Source organism: Phyllobates terribilis, unplaced genomic scaffold, assembly GCF_046119375.1.
Source record: "Phyllobates terribilis strain yellow unplaced genomic scaffold, ASM4611937v1 Scaffold_8__6_contigs__length_399053987, whole genome shotgun sequence".
Classification (NCBI taxonomy): domain Eukaryota; kingdom Metazoa; phylum Chordata; class Amphibia; order Anura; family Dendrobatidae; genus Phyllobates; species Phyllobates terribilis.
The window spans coordinates 133,756,684-133,783,372 of NW_027362768.1; the positions used below are offsets into that span (position 1 = coordinate 133,756,684).

At 47.2% G+C, this 26,689-nt stretch overlaps 1 protein-coding gene across 1 annotated transcript in view; it reads left to right on the plus strand.

The window, feature by feature from the left end:
- Positions 1 to 26,689, plus strand: part of LAMC1 (laminin subunit gamma 1) — a 111,786-nt gene that overhangs the window by 53,357 nt on the left and 31,740 nt on the right. The window contains exon 2 of the mRNA XM_073643317.1: positions 24,458 to 24,762. Within this exon, the coding sequence (XP_073499418.1) occupies positions 24,458 to 24,762 (305 nt within the window). The remainder of the gene's footprint in view (positions 1 to 24,457; positions 24,763 to 26,689) is intronic.

The window sequence follows — 26,689 nt, forward strand, 5'->3', positions numbered from 1 at the left end:
CTAACCATGTCTTCCCTTTCCTCTACGGGTCGAGGGTCTTCTTGTTCCTCTTCAGGGTTCCGTAGCTGTTCAGGACACTTCTTCAGGTGATCCCGGGATACAATGGTTGTGGTTTCCCCTCCGTCTTTACTGATGGTACAGACCTTTGGGTTGTCGTGGCTTGAGGGCAGTACGATGTACGGGTCCTTCTCCCACTGGTCGTCCAACTTGTGGAGCCGCCTTTTCCTCTTCAAGACCTGCTCTCCGGGTACCAGGGGAACAGCGGGAGCATACTGGTTGTAAGTTTTCTCTTGTCTTTCCCTAGCTTGACAGAGACTTCGCTCCACGCTCTCCTGTACTTTCCGGTACTGCTGCTACCTCTCTGTGTCCCAGTCTGCTTCTGGTGAAGTGTCCTCGGGTGTCAGGACTCCCATCTCCAGGTCAACAGGTAGCTTACCAGGCCTTGCCCTCATCAGGTAAGCCGGGGTACAGTTGGTGGAACCTACCGGGATGTGGTTGTATAGGTCCACCAGATCGGGCAGCTTCTCAGGCCACAGACTGCGTTCTTCCAGGGGCAACGTTTTCAGAAGATCCATTACCACCTGGTTCATTTTCTCACAAAGTCCATTAGTTTGCGGATGATAGGGTGTCGTCCTTATCTTCCGGCAGCCATACAGATTGCAGAATTCCTGGAAGACCTCCGCTTCAAAGGCAGGTCCCTGGTCCGTCAGCACTTGGTCCGGGTACCCGTGTGGACGGCAGAAGTGCTGCTGGAAGGCTCTAGCTGCTGTTCGAGCTGTTAAGTCCTTGACGGGGACGACAACCAAGAACCGGGAGTAGTGATCCACGATGGTTAGTGCGTAAACGTAGCCACTTCTGCTTGGGGTCAGTTTTACATGATCCAAGGCTACCAGTTCCAACGGCTGCCGGGTGACGATGGACTGCAGGGGAGTCTTCTGGCTGGCACGGTCCTTCCTTCTTAGGTTGCACGGGCCACAGTCTCTGCACCACCTCTCGATGGTTCCCCTCATGCCTACCCAGTGGAACCGCCCGCGCAGCAGGAACTCCAGCTTCTTCCATCCGAAGTGTCCAGCCCCGTCGTGGTATGCCTCCATCACCATGGCTGCGTCTCTCCGTGGCACCACTACTTGCCAGATTAGTTCATGCGTCCGGGAGTTAACCATTCTGCGGCACAACTTCCCCTTGTAAAGGAACAGTCGACTCTTCTCAGCCCACAGTTGCTTGGCTTCCTCCGGAGCGTCTGGGTCAAGGCGAGCCTCTGGCCGAGTCAGCATCTCCTTCACCAGTCGGACGGCAGGGTCACTGTCTTGCGTTTCCTCCCAGTTGTAGTGAGGCAAGGGGTTAAACGTAGCGGCTTGCTTACTCCTTACCCGATGGGAATACTGGATAGTCCCATGACGGTGGAACGCGGGGAGTTCAACTTCTTCCAGTCCCTCTGGATCTTCTCCTACGTCCGGTAGGTTTGGCATCCTGGACAGGGCGTCCGCGTTGGTATTGGAGCGTCCTGCCCAGTATTTGATTGTGAACTCGTAGTTGGACAGACGGGCCATCCATCTCTGCTCTAGGGCACCGAGTCTTGCCGTGTCCAGGTGTGTCAACGGGTTGTTATCCGTGTACACGGTGAACCGGGAAGAAGCGAGGTAGTGCTTAAAGCGTTCGGTGACTGCCCACACCACTGCCAGGAACTCTAGCTTAAATGAGCTGTAATTCTCAGGGTTTCTCTCGGTGGGTCGCAGTTTTCGGCTGGCGTAAGCGATTACTCGTTCTTTCCCCTGCTGGATCTGGGACAGCACGGCTCCTAGCCCGATGTTACTTGCGTCGGTGTAGAGGATAAAGGGCTGGCTATAATCAGGGTACGCCAGGATTTCATCCCCCGTGAGGGCCATCTTCAGCTGGCGGAAGGACTCTTCTTCTAACTTCTCCCATCTGAAGGGTGGCTTCTGGTTCTTGGCCTTCCGGGACTGGCCTATCAGGAGGTCCTGCATAGGAGCTGCCTTTTTGGTGAAACCGGGGATGAATCTGCGGTAATAGCCTACCAACCCGAGGAACTGCCGCACTTCCTTTACACTGGAGGGACTTGGCCATTCCTTAATTGCGGTGATCTTATCAGGGTCGGGAGCCACTCCATCAGCGCTCACCACGTGTCCCAGGTACTGCACCTTTGGTTTCAGGAGGTGACACTTGGAGGGTTTCACCTTTAGGCCGTAGCTTGCCAGAGCTTCGAACACTTCTGCCAGGTGTTTCAGGTGGTCCTCATACGTCTTGGAATATACGATGACATCGTCCAGGTACAACAAGACCGTCTCGAAGTTTCTGTGGCCCAGACAGCACTCCATTAATCGTTGGAAGGTCCCTGGTGCGTTGCAGAGTCCGAACGGCATGCAGGTAAACTCGCTAAGTCCCATCGGGGTGGTGAATGCGGTCTTCTCCCGGTCCGCCTCTGCTACAGGAACCTGCCAGTACCCACTAGTGAGATCCAAGGTAGAGAAGAAGTTAGCAGATCTTAAAGCAGCCAAAGACTCCTCTATCCTTGGTAAAGGGTACGCATCCTTGTGTGTGATACGGTTGATTTTCCGGTAATCTACACACATCCTCATGGTGTTGTCTTTCTTTTTGACTAAGACTAGTGGAGCTGCCCAGGGGCTACAGCTATCCCTGATCACCCCAGCCTCCTTCATGTCTCTAAGCATCCCCTTGGCGTGTTGGTAGTGTGCAGGGGGTACGGGTCGATACCTCTCTTTTATGGGAGGATGGTCTCCGTGGGGATGTGGTGTTCTACCCCCTTGACTCGCCCGAAGTCTAACGGGTGTTTACTAAACACTCTCTCGTACTCTTGAACCACCCGATAGACTCCCTGTTTCTGGTGTGAGGGAGTGGAGTCAGTACCCAAATGTAGTTGCTGACACCAGTCCTCCATTGTTTTCTTAGAGCCGTTACCTTCCTCCGGGGAAGATGGATGCAAGGGTTCTACGGACTGTATGGAATCTTGATTGATGGTATACAATTTGGCTAGCGTGGCATACCGGGGCAGGTACACTTCCCTCTTCCCGATATTTATTATGCGAACGGGCACCCTCCCATGGCGTACATTGACCACCCCCCGTGCTGTCAAAATGGTGGGCCTACTGTCTGAGTAAACTGGTTCTACCATTGCCTGGTAATCTCTACCTCTCAGACCAATAGCTGCCCGGCACCAAATCATCATTTCACTTTTCGGGGGCATGGCAATAGGGAAAGGGTCACACATTCGCACGCTACCAATCTCACCACCGGAGAGTTCTAGCTGTTGCCGTCGCATCAGTGCCCGGATCTCTTTCTGGAGCACTCGCTGCTGGCCGGAGCTGGCGTTCTTCGCAACCTGCTGTAAAAGGAAAATCACCTCTGCAAGACAATTTTCAATTACATTAGTTCCTAGAGTTATCTTTGGGTGACTCTCGTGTTTGTCAATGTCTACAATGATCAGTCCCTGTGCTGCCAATTCGACTCTACCGATTTTAATGGTCACCTCTTTAAATCCAATCTGTGGCACGGGCTGACCATTGCTGGCGATGATACTCAAGTCGTCGTCAGGGTAGCGGGTGATATCCGAGTCATTCCAGTACTGCTTGAAGAGCACGTACGGGATGGTGGTGACCTGTGACCCGGTGTCCAGTAGGGCACTCATAGGAATGCCATCCAGTACCACGGGTAAGACTGGACGTCCTCCCACATATTTGTCGCGCCAGTTCGATGGGCCTGGTGATCTTTTTCCTGGGGGTTGGCCCTCTACCCCAGGTTGTGCCAGTTTAAAGGACAGTACCTTGCTATATGTCCGGGTTGATTGCAGCGGCGGCAGATGGGTCGTCCGTCCTCGTTGTATCGGTCGCTGGGTCTTCCTCTGGCCGGTGGGGTCCTCCTTGGTCGACGCCACGGGATGTCCTCCGGTCCGGATGCCAGCTGGATCTTCCCTGGAGTGGAAACCTGTAAAGACTGCACAGTTCGGGTTAGCGCAGCAACGCTTTTAGCTAGCTCTTGGACCTGATGGTGCAGGTCTGGAGCCGGGTCATTGTTCAAAGCCTGCGCATCAGCTCCCACAGGCCCTGCCGACAAGGGCGCCGCCTCCTGGTGGTAAGTGGTAGTGGGGCGTCTGTGGGTTACAACGCCACCTGGTGCCGGTTCTCGAAGCACCCGGATGGCTCTGTCCTTGAACTGTGCAAATCCCAGATGAGGGTCCTGTAAGGCCATTGCCCGCAACTGGGTTCGGTGGGCATTGCAATATAAACCCTCTATAAATTGTTCAGTCAACAGCCTGTCCTCGTCTCCCACGCCGTCAGGGTCGGTCTGCTTAATGGCTCTCAGGGCCTCTTGTAGGTTCAGGGCATAGTCCCTTATACTCTCATGTGCCCGCTGTTTGCACCCGTAGAATCTAAGCTTGATCGCGGCTGAGGTGCGGGTATCAAAGGTGTCCCTCAGCCGGGTTAGTATCCCTGCGACAGTCCTCCCCCCAGGTGGCCAGGACTTTACCTCCCTTTGGGCTGCCCCGGTTAATTGGGCCACCAGGATGCTCACTTTTTGCTCCTCTGTGAGGGGGTACACCTGGAAGAGGCTATCCAGCTTTTCTCTAAAGTCATGCAGGGTATGTGACTCCCCTGAGTACTGGGGTAGCCAGGCTGCCCCCGGGATATAGGGCATGGTGAAAGGCATGACCGCAACAGCGGTGGCGCTGGCGGGGGTTGAAGCGGTGAAGCTCTCCTCCGTATCCGACATCCTTCTCCCCCCTAGTGGACCGTGGCCTACCTTGCGATGATCCTCTTCCGTAGGCCGCGGCTCCGCAGTGGATCGTCAGGGTTGAGGACCTTCCGTCGCGCTCCTGTGACGTCGGCGTCTGCTGGGCTCCTTCCAGGACCTTACGCAACATCCGGACGTGAGGCGGGGCTTCAGTTCTCGCGCGCTTTCGGAGTCCACGCCCCTCTTCTTCCCGCGCGGCGTCCTCAAGATGGCGTCTAATGGCGGGAAAACTCCACGTGTGGCGGGAAGAAGGCTGAAGATGGCGCCGGATGGCGGGAAAACTCCACCGATGGCGGGAAGGAAGCGGAAGATGGCGCCGGATGGCGGGAATCTTCACCACAGGTAAGTTTGAACAGTCTTTTTCAGGCACGCAGTACCCGGTGGTTGCGGGCACGAGATCCTGCCGACTACGCCAAAAGTTGACGCGCCCCTGGGCCTGTGTCGCGCAGCGTTGCGCACGCGGTAGCTTACCCGGAGCCGGATCTGTTGAGGGTTGTAGTCTCGTGGCGGTGATCCGGTCCGTGCCCAGGGAGTCAGACTAAGTGGCGCTGTATCAGCGGTAGATGTTGAACGACTACGCCACCCGTTGAGTACAGCTAAGGAGCTGCTGCTGCAGGGCAGACCGCTGAGGCCCGTGGTAGGATTGTGCAGCGTGATAGTATAACCCCCAACGGGAGGGGTATGGCCTCAGGGCAGCCGACGTGGATGATGGGGGTAGCAGGAACCACTCGGAGACGGTACGGTGTAGTTCAGGGTCTTTACTGGTGACAAAGATAGACCCTCCCGGAGTACTGGCTAGCGATTGGGGCCTGGTCAGTCCTTGAGCAGATGGGATCTCCCCTGGCCAGGCGGAGTTGTAGGCCTCCCAAACTAACGATACTCTTCTGGCTACCTTGCTAGAGGCGGGTATAAGTAGCCCACGTCCCTGAGTGTACCGTGTTGTGCTCACCCGTATGGCCGGTGACTCGGGGCCTTCTAGTAGCTTTCGCTCCACGACGGCGGTGCTGGTCCCACGCGTGTGACCGTGCCTTCGGGTTTCTGGGCCAGAGGACCTGCAATCCCCTGCCGGTCGGTTTCTGCTGCTGGATAGGAGTTAGTCCCCGCAGCCTCGGACTCCGGGTCCGGTGATAACTTCTCAGTCAGGGCGAGCTCTGCAGCTGCCAGCCCCTGACTCCTTGTAGTACTGCTCCCACAGAGCTCCTGTTGTTTCTTCCTATGCTGCTTCTCTTCTCTACTTCTTCTCTACTCCCCAACCCTGCCTCAGCCCTAGGTTTATATAGGGGAAGTTCTTCCCCTCCCAGGACTGGGCAGGAGGTGTGGCATGCATAGGATCCCTGACCAAGAGACCTCCCACCTGCTCTCAGACGTAATATCTCTATCACTGTGGCAACCAGACCCCTGGGGTGTCACATTACCAACGAAGGAAGTCGGCATTTCCACCCGGTAATGTAAAACTCGATAGTCCTTTATTAGTAATCCATTTAAAGATGAGGAAAAGTGGGAAATTAAGGGACTCATTGACGCGTTTCTGGCCTTGCATTTTCGCGCATAGTTTAAGGTATCGTTGGGCATTTTGTGAAGTATTTAGGTGGTCTTCGGTCTGAACCTTAGCCGGGTTATTTAGTATTCGTGCTGTGTGGTGGCGCCATGAGGGGGTCACACATCTTGTCTTTTCTGTCTACTTACAAAAACAGCTGTGTCCACACGGCTCCTCTTTCATTTTCAATTTGGATTTCTCAGGGTTAGCAATGGATAGCGATAGATCACTATTTACTACCTATCCGTTAAGGAAGTCAAGGCTTTAATTACCGGACTGTTTGATATGTCAACAAGGAGTATAATTAGTGCCAGGGGCCTTCTGTTTGTGGTCGTAAGGGAATTATTTCATGAATACTTGCTAAAAGATCATCGTTGGTGTATTAAACTTCAAAGTCTACACATTGCAGTATCATTTCTGTTTGCTTGTTTGGCCGATGTATTTTATACTATGTACTTTGGCATTTATCTCAGTGTTTGTGTGTGTTGGTAAATGTATGTGTACATTACATACCCAAACATAAGACTTCAGCGTGCCACGTTAAGACTCTTACACGGGCTGGTAATCGTCCAACTGAGCCAAGAGCACTCGTTCCCGATAGAACATGGCAGCAATCGGCCGCTTAAAGGCTTGATTGTCATCTGACCCAAAAAATCTGCTCATAATGTAATGTGTGGCATGAAAGACAATTTTTTTTGGGGGGGGCAAATTGCAGCACAATTCTGGAACATTTAGCTTTAATAATTCTCTTGTATATTGAGCACATGTACAGTACAGACCAAAAGTTTGGACACACCTTCTCATTTAAAGATTTTTCTGTATTTTCATGACTATGAAAATTGTACATTCACACTGAAGGCATCAAAACTATGAATTAACACATGTGGAATTATATACTTAACAAAAAAGTGTGAAACAACTGAAAATATGTCTTATATTCTAGATTCTTCAAAGTAGCCACCTTTTGCTTTGATGACTGCTTTGCACACTCTTGGCATTCTCTTGATGAGCTTCAAGAGGTAGTCACTGGAAATGGTCTTCCAACAATCTTGAAGGAGTTCCCAGAGATGCTTAGCACTTGTTGGCCCTTTTGCCTTCACTCTGCGGTCCAGCTCACCCCAAACCATCTCGATTGGGTTCAGGTCTGGTGACTGTGGAGGCCAGGTCATCTGGCGTAGCACCCCATCACTCCCCTCCTTGGTCAAATAGCCCTTACACAGCCTGGAGGTGTTTTTGGGGTCATTGTCCTGTTGAAAAATAAATGATGGTCCAACTAAACGCAAACCGGATGGAATAGCATGCCGCTTCAAGATGCTGTGGTAGCCATGCTGGTTCAGTATGCCTTCAATTTTGAATAAATCCCCAACAGTGTCACCAGCAAAGCACCATCACACCTCCTCCATGCTTCACGGTGGGAACCAGGCATGTAGAGTCCATCCGTCCACCTTTTCTGCGTCGCAAAAAGACACGGTATTTGGAACCAAAAATCTCAAATTTGGACTCCTCAGACCAAAGCACAGATTTCCACTGGTCTAATGTCCATTCCTTGTGTTCTTTAGTCCAAACAAGTCTCTTCTGCTTGTTGCCTGTCCTTAGCAGTGGTTTCCTAGCAGCTATTTTACCATGAAGGCCTGCTGCACAAAGTCTCCTCTTAACAGTTGTTGAAGAGATGTGTCTGCTGCTAGAACTGTCTGTGGCATTGACCTGGTCTCTAATCTGAGCTGATATTAACCTGCGATTTCTGAGGCTGGTGACTCGGATAAACTTATCCTCAGAAGCAGAGGTGACTCTCGGTCTTCCTTTCCTGGGGCGGTCCTCATGTGAGCCAGTTTCTTTATAGCGCTTGATGGTTTTTGCAACTGCACTTGGGGACACTTTCAAAGTTTTCCCAATTTTTCGGACTGACTGACCTTCATTTCTTAAAGTAATGATGGCCACTCGTTTTTCTTTACTTAGCTGCTTTTTTCTTGCCATAATACAAATTCTAACAGTCTATTCAGTAGGACTATCAGCTGTGTATCCACCAGACTTCTGCAGACCACAACTGATGGTCCCAACCCCATTTATAAGGCAAGAAATCTCACTTATTAAACCTGACAGGGCACATCTGTGAAGTGAAAACCATTTCCGGTGACTACCTCTTGAAGCTCATCAAGAGAATGCCAAGAGTGTGCAAAGCAGTCATCAAAGCAAAAGGTGGCTACTTTGAAGAACCTAGAATATAAGACATATTTTCAGTTGTTTCACACTTTTTTGTTAAGTATATAATTCCACATGTGTTAATTCATAGTTTTGATGCCTTCAGTGTGAATGTACAATTTTCATAGTCAGGAAAATACAGAAAAATCTTAAAATGAGAAGTTGTCCAAACTTTTGGTCTGTACTGTATATTCTTCAGTTTATGAACTATGATGGTGGTGTGTGTATTTTAGTTAATGAGTCACCTCTGCGTCTACCTATTTTGGTGGGAAACATTCCTAATGTTCAGCTCCATTAGCGGCAGCTGTGATTAGTTTGTCTCTGTTTAATGGACCATTACCAAACTTCTCCCAACTTCTACATTTTTTTCCAATCTTTCCTCCTTTAAGTTATAGAAGTTAAGTTACATTTTAGGGGATGACCATTCACTCAACCTTTTTTGAGTCTACTTGCGTTAGTCATTTTAATTCAGTTTATCCATTTTGCAAACAGTCCAACACTTTAAGTTCAAAAGAAAACAAAACCCAAAGTGCTCTCCTCTTTATTCTGCCACCAGTCCAGTACAGATGTTCCAGTGGTTACCTACCGGTCTTTGTTCATAGGGTGCCAGTCTCCTTTAATCTAGGACCAACACAGTGACATGAAGATTGTGATGTCATGTTGGAACCACTGACAGTACAAAAAAATCAAATCCTGCCTAAAATTTAAATGTTGTGCTAGACTACAGCAGTCCCATAGATAATGAATGGTGCGGGCTCATTTAGATGGGGCTCTTCTAAGCCCCATTCTTCGTAACTGAGGTGGTCACATCCTTCAAACTTCCAGCAATTAGGCAGTTAATATCTATCCATGGGATAGGGTATAACCTCAAAATTTGGCACTATCCTTTTAAATATGATTGGCTATGGCATGGTGTTTCATGGGTTGGTCTTTGCGACCTTCAACTTCTTCATACACATTAGACTAATGTCGGCTGAATCCTCTGAGATCGACAGGTTTGACAGACAGTCTGTGTATGGGACTGCTTGGCGACTGATGTTCCGTAGAGATGTTGATCTTACAAGTCCAATTTCGGACTACTGATCACTTTGTTCTACCTGTGATGAGACGCTAGCCAACGTTTCAAGTGGCACTATGGCGCCCCGGTGGGTTCAGTCGCCACGGAGGTGCTGCATCTCACCCATATGTGTAGTATCCCACTCTCAGGTAAGGATGCAGTACTGCCCGGGACCCAAACACCTGCATCCAACACTACATTACTCTAGACCGGCAAGAGGGGCAAGATGCACTGCTGCGCTGCTGAGCCCTGTCCCTGGCTGGAGTGGGGGGAACCAAGAGAGGGGGAACCATGTAGTGGGTGTGGGTGGAGGAAGAAGATCAGGGGAGCATTTGAGAAGGAGGATATAAAAAGGGGAAGTCATCTTGGGAGTTCAGTTCAGTGGAGGTCTGTCAGTCAGACAGTCTGAGAGAGAAAGTTGGGAGCGGGAGCTCTGGAGGAGCTCTGCTCAGGGAAGAGGGCCTAGTGAGAGAGGCCCAGGACAGACTGAAGAGAGGAGAGGAGCAGGAAGGAAGGCTCCAGAACAGAAGGGATCCCAGGGGCGCGGGCAGTGCAGATGCCACCCGTGCGCCCCAATTTACCAGGACGTGGAGGGATCAGGCCGCAGAGAGGGGACCGGCCCCCTAAACTAGCAGAGTTCTTCAAGTCTCAGCTTGATAACCGGAGGGTGCAGCATTTCAGGTGCTGCAGACAGCAGCCACATCTAAACCGCCAAAAAGGTGGCCATAAGAGGACCCAGGGGACAGAGAAGACGTCGCGCAACAAGGTCCGCGGTCACTGGCTTGGGACACTGGGTGTGAGGCGCAGGGCAGGAGGGTGAGAGCCAGCGCAGGAAGTCGACCAGAAAAGGCACACAGAACGGGGTCCCGTTTAAGTACTCCTGAGAGACGTGAGAGTTGCTGAACCCCTCCCTGAGTAGACACAGGACTACGTGGGAGGTTATACACAGGACTACGTGGGAGGTTATACACAGGACTACGTGGGAGGTTATACACAGGACTACGTGGGAGGTTATACACAGGACTACGTGGGAGGTTATACACAGGACAACGTAGGAGGTTATACACCGGTAACTGTAACCTGGAATCTTGGCAAACTGTGAGTAAAACCCTGAAGACTGCACCCTACTGTCTCTGTGAATAATTGCTGCGCCATCACCCCCTGTACTACACTGCACCACAACCGCTACCTCAACATCTATAACATCACCGCACTGCCCTGGAGCTAAGCTCTGCCTGTGGAGAGCTAAACCAACTCTGCTGCTTTAACAACAGCTCCAGAGGATCTGCACCGCAGCGGCGGCTCCATATAGCCGCATACCACAGGTGGCGTCTCCAACATTTCATAAAAACTATAATCCTTTTACTATAAAATCCCCTTTTATTGACCGCCCTGGGTCACAGACCGGGTCACTGCCACTGTGACATCTCCCCTAGTAACGACCGGTCCAGCTACCGAGTGCCCCACGGCCCATGGGGCGCGTCAGAACCTTTGTCATAGAGAACACAAGAGCGGTCGGTCAAGTGAGCATTAGTGTGTGGGAGAGTTGGCTGAGATCACGGTCTGCCGAACGATCCACCATCGTTCTGCCGACAATCTGCTAATGTGTGTGGCCAGCTTTAGTCACGGAGTTTTAAATCAAATTTGCAAGCGCCATAGTTTTAAAGCTCATGTCCTTCAGTATGAGCAGCAATTACTTGGTGTTCCTCTCTGCTACTTTTTATTAATCTCTCATTGGCTCTCCATGCCCTGACTTCTTATTGAGCCCCATATAGGTCTCCAAACAGAATAATGGGCTCCACATAGTCCTCCATACAGAATAATGAGCTCCGCATAGTCCTCCATACAGAATAATGGGCTCCGCATAGTCCTCCATACAGAATAATGGGCTCCGCATAGTCCTCCATACAGAATAATGGGCTCCGCATAGTCCTCCATACAGAATAATGGGCTCCGCATAGTCCTCCATACAGATTAATGGGCTCCGCATAGTCCTCCATACAGATTAATGGGCTCCGCATAGTCCTCCATACAGAATAATGGGCTCCGCATAGTCCTCCATACAGAATAATGGGCCCACATTTTCCTCCATACAGAATAATGGGCCCCACATAGTCCTCCATACAGAATAATGGGCCCCACATAGTGCTCCATACAGTATAATGGGCCCCACATAGTCCTCCATATAGTATAATGGGCTTCACATAGTCCTCCGTACAGGATAATGGCCCCACATAAGGGTGGTGGTTCTGATGTCGCGGGTCAAATATAATCACCCTGTGGTCCAGCTTTGGCCTATGGGCCAGAGTTTGACATGTATGCTGTAAGCACTGCAATCATTGATCACTGCTCTGCCCTATAGAGCTGGGCTGAAAAAAATATATAAGCAGTAAACAAGAGTTTACATGGCATGGATCGTTTTCTCAATGATGGGGTTTTAGATGCGTCTGATTAAAAATATTTTTTATATTCTAATCTTTTGTCTAGCTTATGTGCTCCATGAAAACGTTGACGACTTCTAATGGCATGCAGATTCATAAAGGAAGTCCCTATTGGGAAAAAGAAAAACATATTACGTTTTAGTTATTTAAAGTTCTCTCGTCACTGTTCCTCCACTGGGGCACCCTGACCTTCATGACTAAGTCATAACTTCCTATGCTACTGATAAATGAAACATCTGTGAAATGCCACGATCTCTACATGTTGATAGAAGGGGCTTTGGGATATGTTCATACAGTGTTTTTTTATTTTTAAGGGAATCTGTCAATCGGATCAAACCTCCAAAGCCGTCTATAAGGGCTTGCAGGTCATAGGAAGCTGAATAAAATATCTTCAATCTGATGTTTTATTCCAGAGAAATCCACATTTTTCTAAATTATACAAATGAGCTGTTAAGATCTATAGGCTGGATATAGATCTCCCTGAGAATCTGCCTCCAAAGCTTATTGTAAATGAAAGGGGGCTTTACCAGTGTGAGACATGTAATGACTGACAGTCTGCTCTCCTGATCTACATGTCTCACACTGGTAGCTCCTCCTTTCATTTACAATAATCTCTTTAGGCAAATTCTCAGGGGGCTCTTTATCCGGCCCATAGATCTTAATTCATTTACGTATTAAAAAAAAGTGTATTTCTCTGGAATAAAATATCGGATTACAGATATCAAAGTATATTTTATTCAGCTTCCTATGACCTGCATACTCATATACGGCTTAGGAGAGTTGATCCTACTGACAGATTCCCTTTAAACATGGAATTTGGAGCAGGTTCTGTTCCAAAATCCACAAAAAAACAGCTTAAAATATCCTTCTTATTAAAGAAGCACTCCTGCCATAAAAGTTTTTATCCTCTTAATATATTGCAGTCATCATATTATATAGCACTGTGTACTTACAATTGCTCATTTTACCTTTCTACCCAGTTACTTATTCTCTTTTCTCTGCTCTGTTGAAAAAGAGAAGAATTAGATGGATAGAAAGGCAAAATGAGCAATTGTATGTACACAGTGCTGTATAAATGTGGTGATTTCAATATATTAAGAGGATAATAATTTTGATGGAAGTCACGCCTATATTTCACATGGTGCCATTTTCTTTCCATGTAGACAAAGAAGCAGTTCTTGAGGGGGGGAAAAAACAGTGCCAATTTACCCTTAATTAATTAGTGAAATATCCCATAGAATTATTTTGTATTTTTTTACAATGCTATAAAAGCCAGAATTTTACTGTAATTCATTACCTATTAAATATCTCAGAAGCTAGAGCCAATCTGGCAAATTATTCTTAATAAGCAATGTAAACTTAATATAAAACCGTTCAGACATCGTTGGCACCAAAATCACGGTATACCAGTGTTATCCATTGGTGGAACCAAGCATGTCCTTGTTCTGGGTGAAGCTGCTAATTTTTTGTTATTTTCAGACAAAAATTTAGAGAGATGGTCGGTTGAGAAATATATAGATTTTATTGCTATGTATCCTCAAACATGTTGTGTCTGATCAAAACCTGAATGTTCTTATGGAAAAGATATCTAAAGATAGCAACTCGTAAAAAGCCCACAGATAACATGTAGGACTTGTCCGGACTTGTGTAGGAAGTCTAGGATTTCTAGTCTGTGGAAAAGGCATTAAAAATTCACAAAAAAGAAAAAAAAGCCAGTTTTATCTCACAGGTTTAATCGTGTCTGATCTCAGTCTGCATTTTTAGTTCAGAATGTTCGATTATTCATGCAAATGCCAAAGTGCCCTGATTAATGCTACACCAAGCGGCTATAGGAGCAGCGCTAAATAAGTCTGCCCTTTACTCAAAATTGGTTTATATCCCAAACTAATGTCATGTACATAAAGGTGATTTAATGCTGATTAAATCCTCACCTTTCTTGTAAAAATCTGTTTTGCAGTTTTAGAGAAATCCATAGTTGAAATTGTATGCGGAGTTGCAAGTGCAGTGGGCGGGACAATGCACCTTACATCTCTCCTCCTTCTCACCCCATTTCCGGTCCGCTGCCTGTCTCCTGTCCCTGATGGACAGGTGACCAAAACATGAGTCAGGAGACCCATGGCCAGTCCGTACATCACAGTTCGTACATTGACGTCTGAATGAGCCTTTAGAGTATGAGTTATGAGACCGATGAGTTCCGTCAGGAGACCTGCGGTCCGGTGATATGGTAGATCGGCTCACTCAGCTGCACATAGAGGTAGACACAGGAACACTGTCTCTTTAAATCTTCCACTGGTTTATTAATGATACTGCATAAACCAGTGCAGAGTTAGCAAAATAAACACAGCCATGAAACACGGACTTGTGAAACCTCACTTTGGCTATGTTTTTTCGGTTTCCCTCTTTTTGTATGTACTAGTAACTGTTCATGGTGCTTTTTTTTTTTCTATATTAACTTCCCGTTTTCTACTCCTCGTGGGGTTAATCTGATATCGTTCTGTATATCTAAGAGCTGATATCTTTTATGAGGTGAGATGGAATTTTCAGCAAATAAAAAAGGCTCTTACCTAAAAATTCCTCCTTTACCACTTTGCTCATTGTTTGTTTTTAGAGATTACGGCTGTTTGCAAAAGCTTTTGGCACAGAATTTCATCCTTTTTTTTTAAACATAACAATTCCAAATTCCCGGAAGTGTCGAGTATATACTGTGTCCCTCTGCGGCGACTTACATTACAATAGAGGAAAAAACATAGCCTCAAGGAGGGAAATATATGTAAGGGGTTTCTGGCTGAAGTGGTCAGCAGTTCTTATTAATCACCCACTGAGTCGGCTTAGAGGAAGTCATTCCATTTAAAGTAATATCGGAACTGCGCTGAATACAGAGAATGACAAGCCGGTGTCCCCCGGGGATAAGGAAACAGCTGGTTTACAGTGGAAATATGGCATTTTCTATAAACCGGCTACTAATAATGGGGTTTTTCTTAGTATAATAGCGGTTTAGCAGCAACTTTTACCTACATAACACCTTACTCATACGTGATGGTGGAAGTGAAGGATGTGCAACTGCTGTAGTTGTGGGCCTAAGAGCTCATGCGCATTGATACATTACAGCTAAGCACCCACCCGAAATTTAGTGCTGCAATGAATTCCGTCCGACATCAGACTTCAAAATTTCTTGTCCTTGGTACTAAATATCCGGCTGATGCATAAAAGAGCGATATGAGAGTTGTAAGCAACATCAGTGATTTCTTGTATAATGATTATATTATTAACGGTGATATGTTAGATCGACTCACTCGGCTGCACATAGAGGTAGACACAGGAACACTGTCTCTTTAAATCTTCCACTGGTTTATTAAGGATACTGCATAAACCAGTGCAGAGTTAATAAAATAAACACAGCGTTTCTGGCCTAATGAGAAAACAAAAACACAACGTATGGCACTGTCCTTGTTGCTGCGGGGATCTGCCCGCTCAGGATCCAACATATAAAGGTTCAGCTTTTCTTAACTCAAACATCCAGCTCTAGAGCTCCCAACTCCAGACACACCCCACCATGAATGAGCCAGAAAGCTGTGTATTTATCCTCTGGATTCCACCCTGTGGTGGAGATAAGGTGAACAGCCTCCCACCCACTCTACAGCTGTTCAATCAACCTAGCCCAAAACATGGCCGATTAACCCCTCTCAGCACTTAGTGTGCTGGAGCATTTTTATAGGTTTAAATCACTGAAGCTAATAACCTCAGTGATACATATCTACATATCTCCCCTCCAGTTCTTTGCCAGTGACTTTGTCACAGTGATTATAGAAGACGTGGACCCTGTTCAGAATTGTGAACTACGATCACCAGCACTTTCATGGAAATTCCAAAGCTCATCATTTAAAAGAGGATTAGAGGTCAAAAGTGGACAGTTTGAGCTCTTACTTTATTTCAGCCGTTCCCCTTAGTATTCAGTTTTTGAGATAACAGATTCTCGTTAAGTCTGGCCATACACATAAGATGATGATCAGCTAGATCAGATGTTAGTTGATCAATTGCACCAGCGATCGGGCCAGCAAACCTGCCAGAGTGGCTGATTAAGCGTAATAATACTAAAAGATGTGTTGTATAATGTGCAAAGTGGAGCAAGCAAGCGCTTATGGATACACATCATCTACTTCTAGGTGAGAACGCCCCAAATATTTCAACATGACAGGTCGTATTTTCAACAGATGTTAGGCTAGTGGCGACCATCGCAATTTACTCACTTCATATCCTAAAAAAAAAAAAAATTATTTATGTATACAAGGCTAGGAGCCACATGTTGCTGTTCGAAATGTCTTTGGGATCAAAGAAAATACTGAAGTCTTGCATGAATTAGACTGTTTAGATACCCGCGCAGCTTGCGTTATGCTTGGTGATGAAAGGCAAACGTTATTCTTTTGTGTCTAAAACCTTGTTTAAATAGGTGAATATTTCAGTAGTGAGCCGGATGTGTCAGCGAGCGGTGTGTGCTGTGGCTAGATCTGAAGTCTGCCAGCACAAAATGACTGATCAAACCAAGCACAGGCGCTTGGCGCACCCTTGGCGTGGCCAAGACAATTCCGAGCACTTTCATACATACTCGTTTTCCATCTTATCTCCATCCTGCTGTTCCTTGATTGACAGCTCAAGAAGCAGAGGAGAGCGGAAATAGATAAAAGACAAGTTAGCGGGAAGGTGCAATGAACCGCTTGGCCAGACGAACAGTGTGCCTGTGCTTAGTTTGAACAGTCATTTTGTGCTGGCGCTCCCTTTTAAAGAGCCAATCTAGACCCCATCATGGCAGTGTTAAATTTTTTTCCCTTACACTAAACATGAAAAATCTGACTGTTCTGCTCTCGGGTCAGATATTGGGAACACTTGGTAAAATCAGACATTGATATTCTGCAGGTTAGCGGCGGTCATCCTGTGATCTGCGCCTGCTGCCATTACTATATGAGAATGGACTTTTTTGATAATGATTAAGCATCAAAATGTGATGTTTTTTTTTTTTTCTGGAAATAGATTTATTTTACCCTAAACGTCCAGATAGCGCAGGTTACACTTATTAATAATCTGGATTGCCCTGATGGGAACACTGCACGTGAAGCCTGTATGTGAAAAGCTCACGTGATTTTTGCAGTGCACTTATTGGCGGTCTAATTTTTACAGGTGAAGCGTGCAAAAGTAATGTTTCTCACCAAAAACAAATGCAGCAATTAGAGCATCACAAAACGGCTGCAAAATTGATTGTGGTTATAATTGTGCAAATTTATCAAAACTGACTGTGCAAACTTCAACTAAACTACAAAAATGTGCTAAATTTATCACGGTGTCTGGTAAATCTAATTTTAAAACGGGTCGTGTCTAAGACCCTGATTCATTATGACTGGCTACGTTCACACTGGTTTTGATGAGGGGGTGTGCTGGAGTTAGACCGTCCTGTTGGCGATTGATTCTCACGTCGACAGAGCAGTGGCTTCTCTTCCGCTCTTCTCTGTTGACTGGGCATGACTGCTGATGTCATGATTGACATCCAGATCCCCGCTGCCTAACTGCGGGAAGCCAGCTGTCAAATAGCATGATGCCAGCAGCCAAGAAGGAGCAGCTAGGGTAGTTGCCTCTGCTGGTAACTCCCTGTCTGTTAGCTTTTAGACCGATAGTAAAAAAAATAAATAAAATAGTCCTAGACAACCCTATCTGCAAAAAAAACCCCAAAACACTGCAATGTGCGAGCATAGCTAAACAGTGTAAATATATCGTTTTTGTTGTGAATATGGTGTGATTACACCGGATTCTTATTTCATGTAATGTATGGATTACGGTGCTTGGGACTAATATTACTTTTGCACTTCTCTATATGTTGTGCCATACGGCAGTAGGAGATCTTGTGTAGGGCTGTTTCTTCTGTGCCTCGGGACTTTACAAGCAGCAAGCTTCAGAAAATAGACTTCTTTGGGGCGTATGGGCCATGACGTAGATGTGAGGAGCCGGCTGTTGTCAGATTCTGCAAATAGCACATTCTGAGACGAGTGTCTCCTAATGAGGTCCTGGCTATGTCTACACCGCGTCCAGCCCAGACAACCTGCACAATGTGACTGCTCCGACCATCTCCTGCCTGAGATTCCTGCCATATTACATACAGACCGCTGCCTACCACCACGTCTCAGACCGCCGCTCTATCTGACACTCACATCACTGAATGCAGTAAATTGTGGGTTATCTCTTCATATCCTGAAACGGCAATTCCCCTTTTAGAAGGATCATACATGAAGGCCATAGACTGTTCCGGTCTTGCTCTTTGCAGTGAATCATCCTGTATAGTCCCCGGAGACTTATTTAGTTAATATTGTACAAATAGCAGCTAATTAGGTTAATGTAGATGGATGGAAATAAATGGTCCAAAGTAAAATGCATCACGACAGCAGTCCATGTTACAAAGGGGCATAGTATGTCTACCAGAAGCTTTTATTGCCATACAGTGTGAACAAGCCCTAAAACCTGAGTGTAGAAAGTGCAAAACCATGAGATAAAGGATATGCCTTTGATATGGAATTTTTTTTACACATTAGTGCAATTTCTTTTCTTTCTTTTTTTTTAACTCAAGATAACCATTTAATTTTCAGTCTGCAATCTTTAGTTCTTCATTCTGTCCGTCTCTCCCCCCCCCCCCCCCCCCCATCAATATGCAATTTGTATCCTGATCCAAGTTTCAGATTTCACTTTTTGTATCGTCTCTCCCAGTAATACAGGTTGGATGGGAGATCTGTGTTTCCAGAGTGCTGCCTTCTGTTTTCGCTGCTCACATATCAGCACAGCTTCTATCTTACACTTATTATTTATTATTATAGCGCCATTTATTCCATGGCGCTTTACATGTGAAAAGGGGTATACATACAAAAACAATTACAGTTTTTAGCAACTACAGAACTTACAGGTCGAACTTGATGGACGCAAGTCTTTATTCGGCTTTACAAACTATGTATACTATGTACAATAATGTTGAACAAAACGTGACGGCGACTGGTACAGGAGGAGAGAGGACCCTGCCCGCGAGGGCTCAGTCTACAAGGCATGGGTGAGGATACAGTAGGTGGGGGTAGAGCTGGTCGTGCAGCAGTATGGTAGAGCGGTGGTTACTGCCGGTTGTAGGCTTGTCGGTAGAGGTGGGTCTTCAGGCTCCTTTTGAAGATTTCCGAGGTAGGTGAGAGTCTGATGTGTTGGGGTAGAGAGTTCCAGAGTAGGGGGGAAGCACGGGAGAAATCTTGTATGTGGTTGTGGGAAGAGGAGATAAGAGGGGAGTAGAGAAGGAGATCTTGTGAAGATCGGAGGATGCGTAAAGGTAAGTACCGGGAGACTAGATAACAGATGTATGGAGGAGACAGGTTTTGGATGGCTTTGTATGCCATGGTTAGGGTTTGAAACTGGAGTCTCTGGGCAATGGGGAGACAATAAAGGGATTGGCAGAGGAGAGGCCAGTTTATAGCGGGGGGACAGGTGGATTAGTCAGGCAGCAGAGTTTAGGATAGATTGGAGGGGTGCGAGAGTGTTAGAAGGGAGGCCACAGAGCAGGAGGTTGCAATAGTCGAAGCAGGAGATGATGAGGGCGTGCACTAGTGTTTTTGCAGAGTCTTTGCTCAAGAATGTGTGCATCCGGGAGATATTTTTGAGGAGTCAGCAGGAAGTGGAAAGGGCTTGGATATGTGGTTTGAAGGAGAGATCAGAGTCCAGGGTTACCCCAAGGCAGTGAGCTTGCAGGACTCGGGAGAGTGAACAGCCATTGACCTTCATAGATAGGTCAGTTGGGGGGGTTGAATGAGATGGTGGAAGGATGATTAATTCTGTTTTATCCGTGTTGAGTTTTAGAAATCTAGCAGAGAAGAAAGATGAAATAGCGGACAGACATTGTGGGATTTTGGTTAGTAAGGAGTTGATATCTGGTTCAAAGAGGTAGATCTGTGTGTCATCAGCATAGAGGTGATACTGAAAGCCGTGAGACTCTACAAGCTGTCCCAGGCTGACTGTGTAGATGGAGAAGAGCAGGGGTCCTAGAACTGAACCTTGGGGGACACCGACAGATAGGCGAGACGAGGAGGTGGTGTGTGAGTGGGAGACACTGAATGTCCGGTCTATTAGGTATGAGGAGATCCAAGTTAGGGCCAATCCGTGATGTCGAGATGAGAGAGTCTGTAATAAGAGGGAATGGTCCACTGTGTCAAAGGCAGATATCGGGTCTAGGAGGAGGAGGAAAGAGTGGTCTTGCTTGGATTTGGCGTTTGGTAGGTCGTTGATGACTTTAGTCAGTGCCGTTTCAGTAGAATGGTGCGGTCGGAAGCCAGATTGGAGGCGGTCAAAGAGAGAGCAGGAAGAGCAGTGGGAGGACAGATCAAGATGGACATGTTGTTCCAGTAGTTTTGAGGCATAGGGGAGAAGTGATATGGGGCGGTAGCTAGTCAGAGAGGATGGGTCGAGGGAGGACTTTTTGAGAATGGGTGTGATTGAGGCATGTTTGAAGCATGAGGGGAAGATACCAGTTGTTAGTGACAGGTTGAAAAGGTTATTTCATCCCTCTGCGCTATTTCTTCCCCATCGATGGCATGTTTTGTTTTTTTTTCTGCCCTCCATGAGATACTTTCTTCCCTCTCCTCACTGTGGAAATCCCCTACCACTTCCCTGCTGCTTTCTCTTTAAACTGAGAAGAAAAGAGGGGGAGCAGAGAGCCATCAGGTCCAGAAGCTGATGAATTTGTAACATTTTTTGCAGAGCACTCAGCTAGATAAAGGACTTGCAGACACCGGGCAGCTGCAAAATGATAGAAATTTTTTATGGAAAACCATTTAAAAAGTGCCTTAACTTTTACATTTAGTAAGCAAATCAAAACTAAAAAAAAATCTGTTTGACGGTGTAAAAGGTTAAAAGAATTGAAGTATTGGGGAAGAAAATTTTATAACTCTTACTGATCTACATGACATTACTTTTCACACATGTAAATGAGTTTTCAGAGTTGGTTCCAACTCTTATGACCTCTACCCATGGTGGGCTGTTCTCGATGCTCTTTGTGCATCCCTCCGTGCATTTGAGCTTAGCACCAATCCTGTTATGTGGACTGAACTGTAGTTAGTGGCACAGTCACATGTAATAGCGCAGCAGAGCCGGTTATAGGGACACCCCACTCTGCCTGGAGAAACTTTTGAAAGAGCTTGAGAAACGTTTCTAGGAGGCCTTGAGAAAGCGTGTGTTCATGCGAAACTGTGTTTGCCAACATGGGTTTTCCTCTGCCTGGCTCAGCAATTTTATGCTTCAATACAAGGTCAGCACTTTATTTGGTAATGAGTGCTGCTATTTTTTCTTGGCTGGATTACAACATAGTTTTCACTCCTTGTGTTTTATTAAAATTGCTGCTAATGCCAGGATGCACACGGTTATGTCCGAGGTCCTAATTTCAAAATGGTAAAATCCATGACCCTGCCTGCTCGGCATTTTCCATGCATTCTGTATGTAGAACCACTTGGTTGCCATGAAAATAGAAGAATGACGGAGGCGTCCGGACCTTGAGAGCTTTTTGGAGCAGTTGCATCCTATTTATTCCCTTGCGGTGATCACTTCACGGTATAGATTTTCCCACAGTCCGTCCTCCCATCTCTGCCACTTTCTCAGCCTTTCTGCTTGTTCCTTAGCACCTGTTTCATTCCTTCTCTCCCCCTCGGCTCAGCGGAGTGTATGGAATTTTGTTTAGATCTTACACACATCCTGGAGAGGAGAGATTGTTTCCTGTAACCATCTGTGTCCGTCAGAGGCGCCAGAAGGTGCGGCACCATACCTGCGGGGAGCAAGTGTCCAACCGCAAAAAAGTGAGGCGACCCATCCAATCGAGGGACCAAAATGCTTTAGAAAGTGCATCAGCATTTTTATTTTTTACCCAAATTCCCCAAAAACGTATAATAAACACCCTTCCCTGTCCATTAAGTTTTGAGCTGTATTTATTTCTAGGTGAAAGCTAATATGGAGGTCAGGACAGTTCCCATTGAGATGGTCACCAAGCTTTCTCAGAATCCAGATAGGCAACACTCTCAGTAACTCGAAATGTGCGTTATTCCTCGGAGTTGTCATGTCATGCAGCGCATTACTTAACAGAAAAGTATCTAGAAAAACAGCCATGTAGAATAGCCTCAACTAAGGAGGACAACGATACAACAATACCTCGTCCTTCTCAGTCGAGGTATTGCTGCGTCGTTGTCCTTCTCAGTCAAGGTATTGTTGCATCGTTGTCTTCCTCAGTTGAGGTATTGTTGCATCGTTGACTGAGGAGGACAAAGACGCAGCAATACCTTGACGGAGGGGGACAAAGACACAGCAGTACCTCGACGGAGGGGGACAAAGACGCAGCAGTACCTCGACGGAGGGGGACAAAGACGCAGCAGTACCTCGACGGAGGGGGACAAAGACGCAGCAGTACCTTGACGGAGGGGGACAAAGACGCAGCAGTACCTCGACGGAGGGGGACAAAGACACAGCAGTACCTCGACGGAGGGGGACAAAGACGCAGCAGTACCTCGACGGAGGGGGACAAAGACGCAGCAGTACCTTGACGGAGGGGGACAAAGACGCAGCAGTACCTTGACGGAGGGGGACAAAGACGCAGCAGTACCTCGACGGAGGGGGACAAAGACGCAGCAGTACCTCGACGGAGGGGGACAAAGACGCAGCAGTACCTCGACGGAGGGGGACAAAGACGCAGCAGTACCTCGACGGAGGGGGACAAAGACGCAGCAGTACCTCGACGGAGGGGGACAAAGACGCAGCAGTACCTCGACGGAGGGGGACAAAGACGCAGCAGTACCTCGACGGAGGGGGACAAAGACGCAGCAGTACCTCGACGGAGGGGGACAAAGACGCAGCAGTACCTCGACGGAGGGGGACAAAACGCAGCAATAGCTCGACGGAGGGGGACAAAGACGCAGCAATAGCTCGATGGAGGGGGACAACAGCAGGACCTAAATTTGTAGGGTTTTGGGGGCTTTTTGCTCCAATATATGTAAAAAGCTATTCAGATTTAGTAGCATTAATGAATTTGGTGCATCTTATGCCAGCGGGCTCGGGATCGAGACTAACATACAAAGCACCGTGGTTAATGAATTCCGTCCCAACTGTGTGTGAAACCAACCTACCAGGGTATTTATTATATGTGCCAAATTTTTCTTAAACTTTTCCGTTTACTCGAAAACAAAGTGTTTCTTTTTTTAAAAAAACAAAAACTGCAGTGTTCTGCTGCAGAAGTTGCAGAGTTTTGCTGCACTGTTGCACAAATTGCATCCAGTAAACAAAATACCAAAACTCCTGGTCATGCGGCTCCTCTTTAATGATCTGTAAGCAGTCACACAAGAATGTAGTAAAACAGGCCGCGTCTGAAACCCCTGAAAGCGAATATGGGGCTACCGTCATTTGAGTCACCATGTTCCTCTTCCCTGTAAAGATATCCAAGTCTTCACGGTAAAATCACACGTACCGGATTTCATGTGGAATATTTCCTTCTGAAAATTGCAGCAGCTTCCACCATGTTTTGACTCCACTTCTGGAGACCATTTTATTTATTTTTCTTAAATGCGTGAATTCGGGGCTTAAATTTACACAATTTGGCTTTTACAGATGTTGTTACTTTCCACATTTAACTGTGATGTGGTCTATAGGTCATAAATCAGCTGAGAGGAGCTAAAAAAAAGACAGCTAATGGAGTTACAAACGAGCTCACTGACAGATTCTAATTTAACTCATCCAGCAATAGACCGTGCAACACAGACAGAGGCTGTAGAAGGCGAACAGTGGAAAATGACAAAAAAAATTTTTAAGACTAAAGTGTCTAAAAATAATTTAAGGGGAAAATACATTTAAGTAAGGAAAAAAAAATTGTGGCCAACCGCAGTGACCTGGCAAGGTGACCAAGGCTGTACCCGGTGAGTGTGAGTGGCAGGAGGCCCTGGTGCGAGCTCTGTGCCTCCCATAAACTAACAATGGAGCAGCTGGTTTGCAGCTGTGCGCATCACCCTGGGAACCTTCGTGCCGGACAGTTGTTCCAGATGTTCTGTGAAATAATTGCGTGGGGGGCGGCTGCTTTTCTCACTGACACTCTGTCTGCATCGCTCATCTTTCATTTGTTCCCCTCGCTTCTTTTATTTCATGCGTCTTTCATGTGCATTCTTCTTCCTTTACTCATGTTCCTGACTTCTGTTCTATGGAGCAGCAAAGTGTCGTTCTGTCGGTCGTGCACATCCTTGATCCTCTCGGCGCTGGTCTTGATTATCCGCAATGTCTTGCGTTCCGTAGCACCTTTTTAATATGTCATCTTCTGGGTTATATGATTTATATATGATGTGCATTGTTGGAATTGTTGGTACCTGATGACTTTCCTTCCCTCCCCACCCATCAGCAATCATCGTTCTCTCTCCATTTTTCTTATAGGGAAGGCTTTTGATATCACTTACGTACGATTAAAGTTTCATACCAGCCGCCCAGAGAGCTTTGCCCTATACAAGCGGACACAAGAGGACGGTCCGTGGATCCCCTACCAGTACTACAGTGGCTCCTGTGAGAATACGTACCAGAAAATCAACCGAGGCTTCATCCGCACCGGAGAAGACGAGCAGCAGGCTCAATGCACCGATGAATTCAGTGATATCTCGCCGCTAACGGGCGGCAATGTCGCCTTCTCTACTCTCGAGGGCAGACCGAGTGCTTACAACTTTGACAACAGTCCTGTTTTGCAGGTACATGAGCCAGACCGCTGATGTACTCCAGGCGTACACGCTAGAAGCAGTGTCCTCTCGATATGGCCACTCGGTGCCCATGTCTTAAGGCCTCCCATACACATTACATCATACATGTCAGACTGGCCGTTGGCCAAATCTGGTCCACAGTGTGGTTTTATTCAGCCCATGACACCAGAACCACCACCCCTATGTGGGACCCATTATACCGTATGGAGGACTATGCGGGGTCATTATTCTGTATAGAGGACTATGTGGGGCCCATTATTCTGTATAGAGGACTATGTGGGGTCATTATTCTGTATGGAGGACTATGTGGGGCCGATTATACTGTATGGAGGACTATGTGGTGCCCATTATTCTGTATGGAGGACTATGTGGGGCCCATTATACTGTATGGAGGACTATGTGGTGCCCATTATTCTGTATGGAGGACTATGTGGTGCCCATTATACTGTATGGAGGACTATGTGGAGCCCATTATTCTGTATGGAGGACTATGTGGGGCCCATTATTCTGTATGGAGGACTATGTGGTGCCCATTATTCTGTATGGAGGACTTTGTGGTGCCCATTATACTGTATGGAGGACTATGTGGAGCCCATTATTCTGTATGGAGGACTATGTGGTGCCCATTATTCTGTATGGAGGACTATGTGGTGCCCATTATACTGTATGGAGGACTATGTGGTGCCCATTATTCTGTATGGAGGACTATGTGGTGCCCATTATACTGTATGGAGGACTATGTGGAGCCCATTATTCTGTATAGAGGACTATGTGGGGTCATTATTCTGTATGGAGGACTATGTGGGGCCGATTATACTGTATGGAGGACTATGTGGTGCCCATTATTCTGTATGGAGGACTATGTGGGGCCCATTATACTGTATGGAGGACTATGTGGTGCCCATTATTCTGTATGGAGGACTATGTGGAGCCCATTATTCTGTATGGAGGACTATGTGGGGTCATTATTCTGTATGGAGGACTATGTGGGGCCGATTATACTGTATGGAGGACTATGTGGTGCCCATTATACTGTATGGAGGACTATGTGGGGCCGATTATACTGTATGGAGGACTATGTGGGGCCCATTATTCTGTATAGAGGACTATGTGGGGTCATTATTCTGTATGGAGGACTATGTGGGGCCGATTATACTGTATGGAGGACTATGTGGTGCCCATTATTCTGTATGGAGGACTATGTGGGGCCCATTATACTGTATGGAGGACTATGTGGTGCCCATTATTCTGTATGGAGGACTATGTGGTGCCCATTATACTGTATGGAGGACTATGTGGAGCCCATTATTCTGTATGGAGGACTATGTGGGGCCCATTATTCTGTATGGAGGACTATGTGGGGCCCATTATACAGTATGGAGGACTATGTGGGGCCCATTATTCTGTGTGGAGGACTATGTGGGGCCCATTATACTGTGTGGAGGAGTATGGTGGGGCCCCTGATACTGTGTGGAGGTGTATGGTGGGGCCCCTGATACTGTGTGGAGGAGTATGGTGGGGCCCCTGATACTGTGTGGAGGAGTATGGTGGGGCCCCTGATACTGTGTGGAGGAGTATGGTGGGGCCCCTGATACTGTGTGGAGGAGTATGGTGGGGCCCCTGATACTGTGTGGAGGAGTATGGTGGGGCCCCTGATACTGTGTGGAGGAGTATGGTGGGGCCCCTGATACTGTGTGGAGGAGTATGGTGGGGCCCCTGATACTGTGTGGAGGAGTATGGTGGGGCCCCTGATACTGTGTGGAGGAGTATGGTGGGGCCCCTGATACTGTGTGGAGGAGTATGGTGGGGCCCCTGATACTGTGTGGAGGAGTGTGGTGGGGCCCCTGATACTGTGTGGAGGAGTGTGGTGGGGCCCCTGATACTGTGTGGAGGAGTGTGGTGGGGCCCCTGATACTGT